This window comes from Tenrec ecaudatus, chromosome 11, assembly GCF_050624435.1.
Source record: "Tenrec ecaudatus isolate mTenEca1 chromosome 11, mTenEca1.hap1, whole genome shotgun sequence".
NCBI classification, from domain to species: Eukaryota; Metazoa; Chordata; class Mammalia; order Afrosoricida; family Tenrecidae; genus Tenrec; species Tenrec ecaudatus.
In genome coordinates this window covers 12,910,118-12,927,101 of record NC_134540.1, presented here as the reverse complement: position 1 = coordinate 12,927,101, position 16,984 = coordinate 12,910,118, and the positions used below count along the sequence as shown (strand labels likewise).

The 16,984-nt window shown below is 43.2% G+C and overlaps 1 protein-coding gene across 3 annotated transcripts in view; it reads right to left on the bottom strand.

The window, feature by feature from the left end:
* PARP4 (poly(ADP-ribose) polymerase family member 4) overlaps positions 1 to 16,984 on the bottom strand; it is an 80,392-nt gene that overhangs the window by 15,983 nt on the left and 47,425 nt on the right. For all 3 annotated transcript variants that reach the window (XM_075562873.1, XM_075562875.1, XM_075562876.1), the window contains exons 23-30: positions 16,915 to 16,982; positions 15,184 to 15,371; positions 12,712 to 12,811; positions 11,963 to 12,133; positions 11,238 to 11,318; positions 9,809 to 9,889; positions 8,214 to 8,309; positions 5,982 to 6,104 (exon numbers count right to left, since the gene is read on the bottom strand). In XM_075562873.1, coding sequence (XP_075418988.1) covers positions 5,982 to 6,104; positions 8,214 to 8,309; positions 9,809 to 9,889; positions 11,238 to 11,318; positions 11,963 to 12,133; positions 12,712 to 12,811; positions 15,184 to 15,371; positions 16,915 to 16,982 — 908 coding nt within the window. The remainder of the gene's footprint in view (positions 1 to 5,981; positions 6,105 to 8,213; positions 8,310 to 9,808; positions 9,890 to 11,237; positions 11,319 to 11,962; positions 12,134 to 12,711; positions 12,812 to 15,183; positions 15,372 to 16,914; positions 16,983 to 16,984) is intronic.

Below are 16,984 nucleotides of genomic sequence, written 5' to 3'. Positions count from 1 at the left end.
TTTTGATGTGTTAAAACATGTTACAAAACTACAACATTAAAACAAGAAGCCCAAGTGGTATAGTGGACTACACACTGGACTGCTAACCACAAGGTCAGCAGTTTCAACCTGTCATCTGCTCTGTGGGAGAAAGACGAGGCTGTTTGCTCCCATAAAGATGTACAGTCTCAGAAACGGAAAGGGACAGCTCTACTCCATCCTACATGGCCACTGGGATTTGGGACTGACTGAATGGCAGTGAGTTTGACAGAATTTTGCAAGACCATTAACTTCTTCATTGCAAATATCTTTTAAAATAACATAAATGACTACTATCTACATGGTCAGGGAAAAATAAAAGGACCAAAATGAATGTCAGCAAAACTCTGAATTGCCCTTGACTGTAGAAAAGTTAAAGTGACTAGAAAGAACTGATGATTTAAAAGAGCTGACCAGAAAATTTCAAGGAACAGTTCAAGAAGTATTATAATGAAATGCAGAAAGGTCTTGGGCTAGAAAAGCCAAAAAACACGAACACACTCAAGTATTTCTCAAGATGGAAAACAGAAGGAAAAAAATTAAGCCTCAAGTTGCAATCTTGAAGGACTCAATGGGAAAAGTATTGAATGACCCAAGAAACATGAAAGGAAGATGGAAGGAATACACAGAGTCACTTTACTAAAAAAAAAAAAAAAGTCCAAATTCAACCATTTCGAGGTAGTATATGGCCTTGAAGGAAGGACTCCAAGCTGCACTGGAGGCACCAGCAAAAAAAAAAAAAAATCTCCAAGAACTGATGGAATATTGGAAACAGTCACTCATCTATGCCAAGATTTTTAGAATACAACTAAGTGTCTGGCCAATCAAAATGGTGATCAAATAGAATGTGAAAATTACCTAACAATATCCTTAATATCACATGCAAAGATAGACATTGGGCCTCTACTCAAGTACTCCCTCAACGCAAGAACACTTTGTTCTAATAACCTGGCATTCTGTGATGTTCACCTTCTCAATACAATTGCAGAAGACAAACTGGGTGCATAGCAAATGTGGTGAAGAAAACTGATGGTGCCCGGCTATCAAAAAATATAGTGTCTGGGGTCTTAAAAGGGTTGGAGATAAACAAGCGGCCATCTAGCTGAGAAGCAACAAAGCCCACATGGAAGAGGCACACCAGCCTGTGTGATCATGAGGTGTCAATAGGATCAGGTATCAGGCATCAAAGTCCCAGAACAAAAAAATCATATCATTGTGAATGAGGGGGAGTGAAGAGTAGAGACCCAAAGCCCATCTGTAGACAATTGGACATCCCCTCACAGAAGGGTCATAGGAAGAGATGAGCCAGCCCGGGTGTAGTACAGTAGCGATGAAACATACAACTTTCCTCTAGTTCTGTAATGCTTCTTCCACCCCCCCAATATCATAACCCTAATTCTACCTTACAAATCTGGCTAGACCAGAGCATGTACATGGGTACAGATAAGAAGCACAGGGAATCCAGGGCAGATAAACACCTCAGGACCAATAATGAGAGTAGTGATACCAGGAGGGGAAAGGGAAGGTGGGGGAAGAAAGAGGGAACCAATCAAAATGATATGCATATAACCTCCACCCAGTGGGATGGACAACATAAAAGTGGGTAAAGGGAGACATCGGACAGTGTAAGACTTGAAGAAATAATTTATAAATTATCAAGGGTTCATGAGGGAGGAGGGGGAGGAAGGGAAAAAAATAAGGAGCTGATACCAAGGGATCAAGTAGAAAGAAATAGTTTTGAAAATGACGATGGCGACAAATGTACAAATGTGCTTGACACAATGGATGGAGGAATGGATTGTGAAAGAGCTGTATAAGTCCCCAATAAAATGATTTAAAAAGAAAAGAAAATGATGATGGCAACATATGTACAAATGTGCTTGATACAATGAATGGATGGATGGATTGTGATAAGAGCTGTAAGAGCCCCCAATAAAATGATTTTTAAAAATTACATGCAAATAAAATTTTGTTGAAGGTAAATAAAAAAAGGTGCAACAGTACATTGGCAGAAATCTCAGTTGGATTCAGAAGAGATCAAGGAATAAGGGGTATCATTGCGAATGTCAGATGGATATTGATATTGGCTGTAAGAGAAGAATAGCAGTTTACTCATGTTTTCTTGACTCTGGAAAGGTATTTGATTGTGTGGATCACATCAAATTATGGATAGCATTTGGAAGAATGGAGATTCCAGAACATCTAATCATGCTCATGTGGGACCTGTGCATAGATTAAGGGGCAGTTGTTCTAACAGAACAAGGGGACACTTTTTTTTTTTTAATTGGGAATGACGTGCAACAGGGGTGTATCCTTTCACTATACTTATTGAATCTGTGAACTAAGCAAATACTCTAATCAACTGGTCTACATGAACAATACTCCAATCAACTGGTCTACATGAACACCGCACCAGGATTGGAAGAAATATCGTGAACTAACAAAGTGTGATGTGCAGATGTCACAACCTTTATTTGCTGATGAAGATCAACAACTATATGGCCTTTGGTATGGATTATACCTCAATGTAAAGAAAACAGAAATTCTCCCAACTGGACCAAGAAACATCATCATGACAAACAGATAAAAGATTGGAGTTGTCAGGGGTTTCATTTTACTCAGATCCTCAATCAACACTCATGGAGACTCACTGCCATCCCTTCATTCCAACTCATAGTGACCCTATGGGACAGGGTACCTGTTCCCATGACTCTAGAAAGACCAATCTTTCTCCTGTGAAACAGTTGGTGGTTTTGAACTGCTGGCCTTGTGATCAGCAGCCCAATCCATAACCACTACACCACCAGGGTGCCTCTCTTGGAGACAACAGTCAAGAAATCCAATGGCATTTGTATTGGGCAACTATGCTGCAAAAGACGTCTATAGAGTGGTAAAGAGCAAAGACGCCACTTTAAAAACTAAAAAAAATCATATCATTGTAAATGAGGGGAGTGCAGAGTGGAGACCCAAAACCCATCTGTAGGTAACGGGACACCCCTTTACAGAAGGGTCATGGGGAGATGAGCCAGTCAGCGTGCAGTATAGCAACAATGAAACATACAACTTTCCTCTAGTTCCCAAATGCTTCCCCTTCCCCCCTACTATCATGATCCCAATTCTACCTTACAGTTCTGGCTAGACCAGAGGATGTACACTGGTACAGATAGGAACCGGAAACACAGAAAATCCAGGACAGATGATCCCTTCAGGACCAGTGGTGAAACTAGTGATTCCGGGAGGGTAGAGGGAGGGTGGGGTAGAAAGGGGGAAATGATTACAGGGATCTACATATAACTCCTCCCTGGGGGATGGACAACAAAAAAGTGGGTGGAGGTTGACACTGGAGAGTGTAAGACATAACAAAATAATTTATAAATTATCAAGGGTTCATGAGGGAGGGGAGAGTGGGGAGGGATGGGGAAAAATGAGGAGCTGATATCAAGGGTTTAAGTGGAGAGCAAATATTTTGAGAATGATGAGGGCAACGAATGTACAAATGTGCTTGACATAATGGATATATGTATGGATTGTGATAAGAGTTGTATGAGCCCCCAAGAAAATGATTTACAAAAAAATACAAGAAAAAAAAACAAAAAAACTAAGGTGCACTTAACTCAAACCATGGTATTTTCAGTCACTTCATATGCATGTGGAAGCTGAACAGTGAACAATAAAAATGGGGAAAGAATGGATACATTTGAATATGGCTCTGGTGGAAAATGTGGAGCCTACATTGAATTGCCAGAAGAACAAACAAATCTTCAAAGAAGTACAGCTAGAATTCTCCTTAGAATTGAGGACAAGGAGACTTGGCTTCACCTACTTTGGAGATGTTACCAGGAGGAACCAGACCCTGCAGAAGAACATTGTGCTCGACAAAGTCGAGGGTCAGTGGAAAAGAAGACGCTAAACAAGATGAATTGTGTTGGCTCAACAATGGTTTCAAACATAGCAACCATTATAAATATGCTAGAGGACCAGGTCAGGTTTCATCTGTAGTACATGGAGTGACTATGAGTCATAACTGAGTCCTGAGAACAGCGCTTAACAAAATAGGTGAAACTATATTTGTTGCATTAATATTCATTTCTTTATGAATGAAGAGAACTTTTTAAATATAATATTTTTAATGGCATACATTTGTATTAATTATCTATTCTTGCCCTTTGTCCCTTTCATTGGTCTGTTAGTCATTTTCATATTTATTTTAGGAAACTTGTCCTTCTTTGGAAAATGAACCTTTTGTCATATGACTTCCCCCAGGTTGTTAATACAGTTTGAATGTATCTTGGCGAGGAGAAGAAATGGAACCAACTTTTTTCTCTTCCAGGTGCTTGTCCACTCTTTCCAACACCACGAACTGAGTAGATATGGTTTTCTTTTCACTGATTTTCAATGCCGTCTTCATTATCTACTCATATTTATGGGGGTACATTGCTGAACCACTTACTCTGTCTTATTGGATCTGCATATTTTAATGTTGTAAAGAGAAAACAAACCTAATGAACAATCAGTTTTGACGCATAGTGACCTCCTAGGACAGAGTAGAACTGCCCCTTTGGGTTCTGTGATAGTTATATAATCTGGTGTCAATTTGAGAGGATTAAGAGTGAAGGGGTGGAGTCTGGCCTGCCAATCAAGATATAACTAATGAGGCCTCTGTGTAGGCATGGCTTTCTCCTGAGAATTCTGGGAACTTTGATATTTCTTCCTTGGAGATGGGAGATACTTCTCTCTCTGCTCACTTCCTGCAAGACATCCCTGAGAAGCCACATGGACCTACCCTGAAGCAGCCCTGGGACTTGGAGAAGCCATGCAGAGACCCCTGCCAGCGCTGAGATGTTTACATGCCACTGGATTCAAAGACTTTCTACCCACTGACCTGTGCTTCTCCTACATTCTGTGTCATTGCATGTGTTTTGTGAGCCTGAAGAGGACTTTATGGATTGGTATCAGACATATATATATGGGTTAATATCGGGCTTGGACTGGACTCGGTTGGGATGCCTTCTTAATATACAATTACCTTTTATATAAAACTCTCTCTTATACACATGAGTGTCCATGAATTTGGTTCTCTTGTCTAATCGGACTAACACAGGTTCCTAAGACTAAGTTTTTTACAGGAGTAGACAGCCTCATCTTTCTCCCACAGAGCGGCTGATGGGTTTAAACTGCTGACCTTGTGGTTAGCAAGTCAATAGCTAGTCCACTATGCCACCAAAGCTTCTTATTTAAATGATGTAGTTTATTTTTTTTAAACATTTTATTAGGGGCTCATACAACTCTTATCACCATCCATACATATACATACATCAATTGTATAAAGCACATCCGTACATTCTTTGCCCTCATCATTTTCAAAGCATTTGCTCTCTACTTTAGCCCTTTGCATCAGGTCCTCTTCCCCCCCCCCCTCCTTCCCCGTAAATGATGCAGTTTTGTAACAGGCTGTAACACATGTCTAATTTTAAAAACAACAGTGCATGTGGTATGTAAATTTGACTTCCTTAACCTGCTATTCAAGAGTCTTATTAACACAATTTGCATTTGTTTCTTTCTAATAGTCTTAGTGTGTTTCTTTGTTTTTTAAGTATGCCGTTCCATTTTTTATTTAAGTCCCATTTATCAATTTATACTATATTTCTGAAAGTGAGATCCACAGTATGGCATATAATAAACTTGACTTTCAGAAACCGTGGTGCTGAATTTAGATTAGTAGATGGGGCTTTTATCACTAATGGAGAGTCTACTCTGTTAGCATGAATGAAGCTAACCACACTGGTTCACTCGTTAGATGTCAGAGCTCCCCTGGCTCTCAGCTAAAATGTCTACCTGATGTTCAAACAGTGTTCACCATCAGGGTTTCAACAGTTTCTGCACATCTAAGTCACAAGGCGTAGATCCCTCCCCATGAAGAAAATAAAAACTACAGAATCAGTTACTTGATACTCAACACTTACCTGTGTCTCCATGCCATCTGATTGCTCCTCCTGCCAAGCTACGTATGGCAGGAAGTCCACATCTTCTTTGGCGATAAGTTCCAGAATACTTGGCATAGTGGAAAAAGGTGACTCATTCTCATCCTATAGAGAACCACAAATGGGTTAAATCAAAACAGCCACCACCCAATGAAATGAGCACTACAGGTGTTAAAACCAGTGATGGTTTAGTGTGGACCCTGATTGTGTGTGAGGCTGGAGCATGTAGCTGTCACCAACATCGGGTAGAGTGACCTCCCTTTTTGAATTCTTCCTGGGTTGGGCACTGCATTGAGCATTTTATGTGGATTTTCCTCTGGCAGTTCTGAAGAAATGGCCTCTCAGAGACTAAGGGAAGTCTAAGCTTTTTCTATTTTTCCGGGGGTAGGATCTTGGATTAAAAAAAGAGAGAACATCAAAAATATTACAAAATAGTAGTCTCTATTAAAAATACACATGGAAGTATTTGATAATAATAATAACATTCACCATGACAACACATAGAACTCAGAGAAATCATCATAAATCCTAATGGTGAGAAGGCCCTTCATGAATGTGAGGTGGCCTTGGCTCAATGATCCTCGGGGAGTGGGTATGGCTATTAGCCCCATTTTATTGCTGGGAACATTAAGGCTAGGGAGCTTGCACGCAACCATGATTCAAGCTCAGCCCTGGCTCTTCACTGCTGGATTGCATGATGAAAAGTGAGGCCTCCTTTGTCAGAGACACATTCTTATAATCTAAAGAGTGGCATTACTCAACAAAGCAGTGGATTTCTCTGGGACGTCTGTGGGGTGAGCAGGCTGCTACTCTTTTGGCCCCACTGCGAAGTCTGGATCCCAGAGGCGGAAGAGGAGCAGTCACGTCATGGGACTGGGCTGGCAGGCTTGTGTTGGAATAGGATACTTCTGGTTTGAGTACCAAGGGCCTCTTTCAGGGGTAGTTCAACCACAATTTCCAAAAGTCAGAGAGGTGTTAAACATTCAGATGACTAAGTAAAGTGGAGAAGCCAGATGTAGCTCAACGGAGTTCTTGGAGATTGGAACGTGAACTGCTGTCCTCACCTCTGCCATGTGACAATGGGGATACAGTACAGTCAGATCATGGGATTTCTACCCCCGCCCCCACAAGAAAATGAAGAAATCTGGGCCTTTGGGAACATCTCCCATAAATCTAAGTAACCAACTAAAAACACACACACACACACACACACACAAAAAAACGATGACCAGAACAAACAAAACCATTGGTGGGTATGGGAAGGGCCACCAACCAGTTTGACTTCTGTCTTAGGAGTCTTGGTCATGTCTCGACCCCTTGGGACAGATGTGGGAAGGTAGGGTTGGACTACAATAAAATATGACAAGGTCGGGCAGTGCTTGACTTCACATCAGCCATTCGCTGCTCGTCATGAGGGACAGTATCTGCCCACTGAGCAGGGATTGCATTCTGTACTTGCAGGTTGAAACAGGCAGCTCGTACAAAGCCAGGGAGGCTGCCCGCAGAGCCCAGGACCCTCATCGCCTGGTTAACTTTGAAATACTGAGATAAGATGACAGGAAAAGAGAAGCAGAGTTTCGGGGATTTTCAGTGTGGTGTCAGGGAGAATGAAAAGCATCTACTGTATAAAATAATCCTGGAGCTGGGACTGCGCCTTAAACGGAGCCTACCTTGGGAACTGACCTTCCTATTATGCGTAAAACTACCTGCAACCAGGTTTTCAAGGCCCAACAAGGCTGAGCCGGGCCTAATCGCTTCTTATTTTCCCAACTATAAAAACAGGCCTACTGACCATGTCTCTCATCCCAGTGAAACTTAGCCCCTCGCGTGGAATTAAATAGGGATATTGATATGAACTTGATTTTTTAAAAAGTCTGTGAAGTACATTTAGTAAAATAGTAACCATGCTTTGTATATTATCTAAATCAATCTGTTCTTTTTCACTGTTACTCTTCCATTACAGCACTAATAATAATGAGCAACGGTGGAACCCAAGCTTTAAGGCTTTACTAGGTAAGGCTGAATCCGATGGAAGCCCTGTTGTTTTGGATACTAAACCTGGTCTGCTCCACCATGCTGTACCACATCAATGTGAAAATTCTACGTTTGGGATCCCATTCCAGGAAGAGCAGACTAGCAATCAAAACAAAAGTCACTTGTGTAACATGGAAAGAGGGGGGGGAAAGGATTTAACCTCAAATGAACAATACTTACCCTTTTCTCAACTGCCACAAAGCTTGTAAATTGTGTTAGGAGAGAGTTTTCCTTACTGATTTTGATAATCAGAGATTTCAAGGCTTGTTTCTTCATCTAGGAGATGAATACAATTAGGTATTAAAAAAAATCGAAACTATTGAGCTATGTATGACCACTGAAGAGAGGGGAAAGAACCCGGATGATGGGCTGGGCTGCTGGCCCCAAGGTCTGAAACCTCCAGCTGCTCCACAGGAGAGACAGGACTTTCTACTCCTGTACAGAGTTACAGTCTCAGAAACCCACAGGAACAGTTCTATCCCGTCTCATAGCGTCTGTATGAGTTGGAATTGACTCAATGGCAGTGAGTTGATTTGGGGGCTTTGGGAAACAATCAAGAAAGTAACTTTTCAAAGAAGGTGATACAAAATGATAAAAGCCAAAGTGAATCGAAAAAGTTGCCTTTTCTTTGACAGAGAAATAATTTTATAACTAGTATTTCAAACTAAATCCTAGTTCAAAGTCTCATCTAAATATTAACTAAGTGACTTCAAAATAGGATCAGTTTGTAGTTAACCTCACTGCCAAGAGTCAATTCTGACTCAGAGATCCTATATTCTACATACTCAGAGAGTCCTCCGGGGGTTCCCAGACTGTGAATTTTTTAGGGGCTAGATAACCTCATCTTTCTCCTATGGTACAGCCGGTGAGTTTGAACCACCAACTCTGTGGTTGGCAGTCCAATGTCTACCCGATAGTGCCACCAAGGCATCTTAACTAGTAGTTATGTCATGGAAAAACTATTTCTGGAGCATTTTACAATTTTGATGTTGTTTTTTTATTGTTTGTTTTTGTAGATAACCGGTAAGGTGGATGTTCTGGTTTCCATTTTAAAGATGAGAAACCAAGGTTTGGAGAAGTTGGGTGCCTTCTATGGTCTTGGCGGCAGGGCTGGTCCTTAAAAAAACTCAGCAGCACAAAGGTCAGAGGGCCGAGAAGGCGTTGTAGGAAAAGCAAGAGGTTGCTTCCTCAACGTGGAGGACCTGCTTGGAGGGCACCCAGGCCTCTGAGGGGCACCCTTGCACTTCCCTTCAGGGGTGGCACCGAGCACCCATGTTCCCAGCCATGTGTGAAATCCCCAACCCCTGAGAGACACTGAGTAATTAGCGTAGGTGGCCGAGGGGACCCGTGACTCAGGCCATTCGCACAGCGAGGAGGGGTCAGGTGGCCTTTGGTTCTACAGCATGTCCGGAGGCAGTTTTTCCATGCCCTGAGCACCCCAGTTTCTTTACAGAGAAACACCAACAGCTTGAAGGTGGGTTTGTAGCGACACTGAAATAAGATCACTCCTATGACAGGGATGTGGTCACCTGTTCTCTCTCCTCCCTTGGCCAAACTCTCAGGAACCCCCTAGCTTCTCCCCCCAGGTCAGTCACTCAACAGGTGTTTCCAGAATCTGGCACCCTAGAAACAGACACGACGGGAATAAGAAGGAGGCCTCCTACACTCGTCTTTCCCACCCAGTTGTCCCGACCGGACCAGTGTGAAGAGAAATCAGGGAGAAGACAGCCGAGCACGATGCAGGATGGTTTCCAGCATGGACTTCTAGAACGCACCTGGTGCTGCGTCTCGTTTTCGTGGAGCGCCCCGTATTCAAAGTCCCGAATGAGAGCTCGAGCGGTCAGCTTGTGAATCATCTAGGTGGAAGAGGCAAAGGAGTCCAGTTGGTGCCAAGGACAGACTTCATCGAGAATACCATGCTTTGAATAGAGTTCTAATCGATATATATCAAACGCACCCTTTCCCACATAGTTCGGTGACCTTAAAAACAGGCATGCCGCCGCACCACACCCAAGGTAAAGACACAGCACATTCAAGCAGAGCTTTCTTCATTGGAGAACACTCTCTCAAGCCTGCCTCAGACCCTGCCCACAACCGCGGATCTGTTGTCTGACCCGTTTTGCCTTTTAAAAAGTTTGTTTTCATCATGACTTGAGTTCAAGTTTGTTTCTCAAGTTTACAGGCGTTCTTTAATGTAGATGGAGCGAGCTCGGTCCCTGTGTGCTCACCACGAGCATGTTCAACATCTACAGGCTCTGAAGAGCAAGAACCACAAAAAAAAAAAAAAAAAAATGGCAGCATGAGGTCTCCCCTCCCCTTTCTCTTATTTAAACAGCTAAGAAATGTGAACTTCTGCTCAAGGGCAGTATCTGTTTTCAGTAATTCCAAGTCTTGTGGTTTTGATAAGGTCGCAGTTCATTGAGGAATTGTGACTATTAAAATTGTTATTTAATGAGAAGACCCCTTCTCTCCCCGTTAGATTTACTTTTTTTAAAGCTATGAAGCAGCTTTAAGTTCTCACTTCGCTTAAGTTCTGCACATGAATCACTGGTAAGTCATAAGACAACATTGTTGAGTGCCAAAAATGAAGATGTATTTCGTTTTGTTAAATTCCAGCATTGGCTCTGGAATGGTTTATTTGGTTACAAGGACATATTGGCAGTCCAAATGCTATCAGGGCACTTTAGCTAGTATTGCATATATATATATATATAAATAATTTTCAAAGTCAATCTATAATGGATTCAGTACTTCTGCAAACACTGCAAATTTGAGTGATAATTCATTTGCTTTTAATCCCTAAAAAGAAAAAATATATTCTCAACATATGATATAGTTTAGTCTTATTTAAAAAGGTAGGCTTAATATTATTTTTAAAAAGGAGAGAGACCAGTAGCACTTAATTTTTATTGAATCATGGCCATTTTTGAGATGTCCCCAGGAAACTTTTCATTCATAAAAAAACCCACATTTAATTTTACTTATTCACACCTATGGAAGCCCATCTGTGGATCTAGAACCCCTGGCCAAGAACCCCCTGCATTACTAACTAGAATAAGTTGTCCTCCTTTCTGCAATCCTACTGCACGCTGAAATTTCAGCACAGATCAACAACAAAAGAGGTCAGTACCTGAAGCCTCACGTGTTAAAATATAAAATGGCACATTGGGAATACGGGTTCATAGTTTAGGCTTTAAAACTCACAGTTCCAGTGGTCTTCTGAAGCTCTGTAGTGGACACCATTGTACAGAATTCTTTCTCTTGAATCAATGCACATAGAGTTGCCTGAATTGGAGAGAAAAACAAACCAATTTCTTATTACTTTTTCCCACTCCACAGAATCTCTATTCCTCTAACATAGTAGTTCTCAACCTTCCTCAGGCCATGACCTTTAATACCCCCCAACCACAAAATTATTTTTGTTGCTACTTCATAACTAATTTTGCTACTGTTAAGAATGATCCCTGTGATCGATCCCTATGAAAGGGTAGTTCGACCCCCCCAAAGGGGCCGCCACCCACAGGTTGGGAACCGCTGCTCTAACATGATTCCCCCTTGAAAGCAGATTTAAAGACTCTCCAGCAGTCCCAGATAAGCACCAGTTATTTTCTCAGGAGGGGAAAATTTACCAGCATCTGATGATATGGAACCGAAAACCAAAACCAACTCACTGCCATCGAGTTGATTCCTACGCGTAGTGCGCCTACGAGTCAGAGGCGAACCAACTACCCGCTGTGGGTTTCTGAGGCTGGTAAAGATTAGTGGCTTCAAACTGCCCACTTTGCTGTTAGCAACCTAATGTTGAACCCACTATGCCACCAGGACCCCTGATGATTTAAAAGGGGGATGGAAAAAGAAAACAGGGAGAGACCATTCATAGCAAAATGCAGCTCCTGCCTTAGCATCCAACAAAGGGCGTGGCTCCGTACCTGCGTACACTGAGAGATAAACCCGTAGACCAGGAGGCAGTCGTTGCGGAACAAGGACTGCACCTGGGCAGGCGCCTGCCAGGGCTCCGGGGAGTTCCTGCTTAGCTGCTGCCATTTGACGGAGACCGAGCGGCAACCCGGAGAGCGCAATCTCCTCATCTGGTCTTCTATCTGTTGACAGAAGAGCAAGGAGTCCTTTCTCAGCCCGTCTTCCAGGACCCAGTTCTCACAGTGCTTTCAGCGCTTAAAATAAACTCCACACTCAAGACTTGAGGACGGTTGCTCTTCATTTTATGTTCCTTCTTCCCGCCACTGGGTACTTTCCTTTAACAAAACTATATAGAGCTAATGAAAAATAATAGTACTAACACATAAGTGAGATTTTCAAAATGTCCTAACATGATTCATCACCTAATTATACCACACAGCTCTAAGACTGGAGTAGACTCCAGTTACACAAATGCACGCTAACAACACACGCATAACACTTTACTTTTCAAAAATCGACCCATGGGCTTTCTAAAGCACACGTCAAATTATGGGCTTGGAGACCGGGTTAGGTAAGTGCTGACTATGTTCCTGATGGAGGCAGGTGGCAGGACCCCCCCCCCCCCCAGCAGCTTCAGCCTTTTTATGGCTCCTCATTCCGCTGATGAAAGCACTAGAGTTACCGTCACTAGTATTGGAAGATCACATTCCCACTTGTTCAAAACAGAAGATTACAATAAAAGATGTTTGCCAAATCATACCTGGGTTTTCCAACTGTGCTTGGATTTTGAGTTAAAATACTCAAACACTCCGGCGCCACACTGGGACAAAGTCCTTAAGATATGATGATTTGCTGTGGAACTAATCACATTGCACATGTTTGAATTTTCAAGATATTTTAGAAAACATTTGAGTCCATGTTCACAAGGCGACAAAACTTAAAACCAAGTAAGAGAAGCATTACAGGAAGCAGAGTTTCCTCATCTGGGCTTGAGGTTGGAAACAGAAAAGTGGTAACAGACAAGAGGATACCTTTGAAGCTTTGAGTAATTTTAGCTCCCGTGTATAAGAAGACTAGTTTATCTTTGGCAGAGAAATAAGGAAAGGTAGGAATTTTGGATTCTGATTTACCAAAGAATGGAGTAGATGATTTCAGAAACAAAACAAAACAAAAACTCTCAGAGATGTCAGTCAGCATACTGACAGGGAGATTAAACGCCTTCTGATGAATGTCTAAGTTACCCGAACATGATCCCAAAGCCAAGGGCTGGCCAACGAGTCTACATCTTAGAGTTGGAGAGAGTACTCTTGGCAAGCACTGGAAAACCTTCTACATTTACACGGCAAGGATCCTATTAATTTCACTTGGTAATCAAGAATGCCTTTTTACAAGGCTTTTTCCAGAAATCAAGAAGTGATCTATTAATTTTCAGAAACATTGCTTAAATGTAAATGTATTTTACATTTTAAATGTAAATTTTAAATGTAAACATTTAAAATAATGTTTTATTTTAAACATTTTTTAAGCCACTGCTAAAAGCAGATTTTGGCCTTTTGTCCTCAGAATGAACAGGTAATCATGCCCATCAGAACATCCTGAAGATGCAGTTCCTCTGCATGGTCTTGATGTTCGTTTGCATTGGTTGTTTTCAAGGCAGAGGCATTTAGTAAAAAGCGTAACAATGGGTAAAATCATGAGGCTGGCACTTCCCTGAGGCTGAGTCATAACCAACACAGTACCACCTCTTCAGAGGAGACTTCCTGACTGAAGTCTGAACAGACTCCAGCCCCACTCAGCCTCACTCACTCTGGGTCACATCTTTTAGAACTTAGATTGTTCTGTGATGTTGCACCCCAGTGGCTAGCCCAGCCTAACTTGTGATAAACTCTCAGCAAATAAGACAGAAAAAAAAACCAAACAAACCCATCTGTTGCCCTCTGAGCCAGGGCATCTGAGCCATGCCTACTGGCACAGCCTGGGCTTCTCCACTCTGTGGCAGTGTGGCATCTGGAGGAGGGTGAGGTGGGGGGAGCAGCTAGTATTGCCACACTAGGAAGATTTATTGGCATTCAGGCTGGGCACTTCCAGGGGAGAGGAGAGGACCTATCTCTGTGGCAGGGACAAGCCCCAGGTTCACAGGGGCTAGCTAATCACCTAGCATCCCGTGACTACAGATTCTAGCTGGATTTGCAGCACAAGTAATACAATAAGTAACTCGGGCTCTAGCGGAGAAACTCTCTAATGTCCAAGTGACGAGCAGCCTACGAGGGACGTTCAAATACTTGGAGGGAAAATTGAACTCCGATCAAGGGACTTTCCCCTGAACTTCTGGAAGCCCCTCCTTGCAGGGCAGTGAGTGACTGAGGGAGGCTCTTCTAACTCTAGTCTCTGTAAAGCTTAGCCAGCTTTCCTGCTGGGTCTGGGGCAGATGGGAAGATGTTGACTGGATTACATTATTCCGCTGTGGGTGATGGCTGTCCTGCTGGGTACAAAGCGAGCCCTCTCAGAAGCAGAAGGAGGGATTGCACTACCAGCAAGAGGGAAGAGCCAGGAGGGGAATGCGTCTTTCAGGACCTTAAGGTCCTCCTTGCATGGAACCTCTTTGATCCAGAAGATAATTCTGACATAGGCGTGGCAGAGGAGCAGCCCCAGCAGAACCAGGACCCAGAGCCTGACACAGCGGGTGCCACAGTCCAGAGCAAGTAAAGCTCAGTGCTCTGGGGCAGGAGGCTGGCTTGTGGAGTGGGCCTCTGGGCACTTAATGTGGGGAGCTGGGTGTGCTGACCCACAGAGCTGGAGCTGGTGCCTTCAGGCTGAGGCTTCCAGGGGAGTGGCACACCGCTGGGCATTTATGAGCAGAGCTTTGACAAGAGTCTTGACTGAACAACTGTATCCCAAGTGTTTCTCTTCTAGATTATTAAGGAAGCTGTCGACTTCCTGAATAAGCCACACAGCCGTGAGTGTTGTCTGAGTTCTGTGTGGCCACTCGTAACGGACGATAGAACCTCTCTGAAAAGTAGAACAGTCCCCCTATAGGAAGTGTAACTTAATCTTATACATCTCATTTGGGCTGGGAGGCTTGATAGAACTTGGATTACAGAGGCAGTCTGGGCTCAGAGGCTTTCTTCATGCCACCTCTGTGGCCCCCCAGCTTTTAGGTACTAGTATCCACTTCAAAACTTGCCTGAATCCCTTGTAAACCAACCAGAAAGCCTTTCCCCAGGGCACTCACCCAGTGCCACAGGCGAACAACCTGGTGTGCTGGACATGTCTTTTCAGCAGCTGGAACGTAAGGCTCTCATGCTGAATGTGCCCGTCAGATATCAGGAGGATGTTCCGTCGTCCTTGAGAAGGGTACAGCAAATTTAAATATCGGAGAGTTTTCCAGAAATCTGTATTACCCATGGTGGGAGTGGCAGCCTGGAAAAAATGAAGCGAGACGTGGTTTACTTGTCATTGGGAATCTTCACCCTTAACTATCATTTCCTGAAGAACAGGGAGCCCTGGTGGTCTACTGGTGATGTGTTGGGCGGCTTACCACGAGGTCAGCAGTTGGAGACCAACTGCAGCTCAGTGGGAGAAAGCCTGGGCTTTTTACTCCAGTAAATGGTCACAGCCGGGGAACCACAGGGATGGGGAGGATCACTACGAACCAGCCTCGACTCGATGCCAGTGAGCCCTGCCTCCTAGAGTCCACCATCACTGGAAGGATCTTTTTTTCTACTTAATACAGTTATGGAACAACTATCCTGACATCCTTTTCCTTTGCTTTCTGGTTCCACCGTAACGATACCATTTATCATTTTGTATCAAGTTATATTTTCCCCCTCCTGTTTACAGTTTTCTAAGAACTGTTACATGTGCTTCATTTATGGGAAGAAACGTCATATCAAAATGGCCTTTAGTGGTGGTGATGTTTGGATGTTCCTATTTGGCTCTTTGCATCGTCTCAGAACAAAGAAATCAGGTGATTCTTTTCTGGAAGGGTAAGGGTAAATCAACCTATGGGTGTTTTTTGTTATTTTTTTGCCTCTCTTTCTTTCTACTTTTAATATCCAATATTTATTTAATGACTACATATCACTTGTATCAGTGGACTGAAAGCTTGATGACATATAAAAAACTGAAGAACTGGGGCTTTTCTGAGAGGATTCACCCGTGAAGAATTGTTAAGATTTACTGGATTGCCTCCTGCTAGGTCTAAAATGAGCCCTCTGAGAAGCATGAAGGGAATCTCATTACTGGCAAGAGTCAGAAGTGGACCCTGAGATCCCCTTGCAGTGAACCTCCTGGTCCGGAAGACAGTTGTGATGTCAGAGGAGCAGGAGCAGAACCAGGAGCCACAGAGGAAGCAAAGCTGAGTGCTTTGAAGCAGGAGGCTGGCTTGTGGAGTGGGGTGCCGCTTGGCACTTAATTGGAGTTGGGCTTGCTGACTTAATTGGAGTTGGGAAGAGGAGCTGAGAGCCTTCAGTAAGCTGATTGCCTACTGGGGTGGAGTGCCTTTGGGTGGAGGCTTGTAATGTGTGGAGTGACATGCCCTTGAGCACTTCTTACCCTTGAGAACTTTAAGTGACAAATCCTGACTGAACAACTGCACCCTGAGCATTTCTTACCTACATTGTAACCTATTAATTTCCTTAATAAATCTTACCACCATAAGCATTCAGTGCGGCCATTGCAATGAATGAGCAAGCTCCATAGCATAAAAAGTGGAGAGCATTGTGTGCAACAGAACACAAGTAGATGTTTTTGCTATATCTTCATTTTACAGCTAAGAAGTTAAGCAACTTGCCCAGGGTCACAGCTGATGCGTGACTGACTCAGGTTGTGACAGCCAGGCAGTGTGGGCTCAGAGGTTTCGCTTGTCCTCTCTAGGCGCTGTAATTTTTATATGTTCCCTAACAACTTTGTTTTCTGCCCTCAGAAAAACACGCAGGTGACCAAGGGAAGTTCTTATACTCACCATAATGAAGTCTGTGGGTGCATCATTGCTTGTGAGGTACTGAGGGTACGGAAACAATTCCTTGTAACCT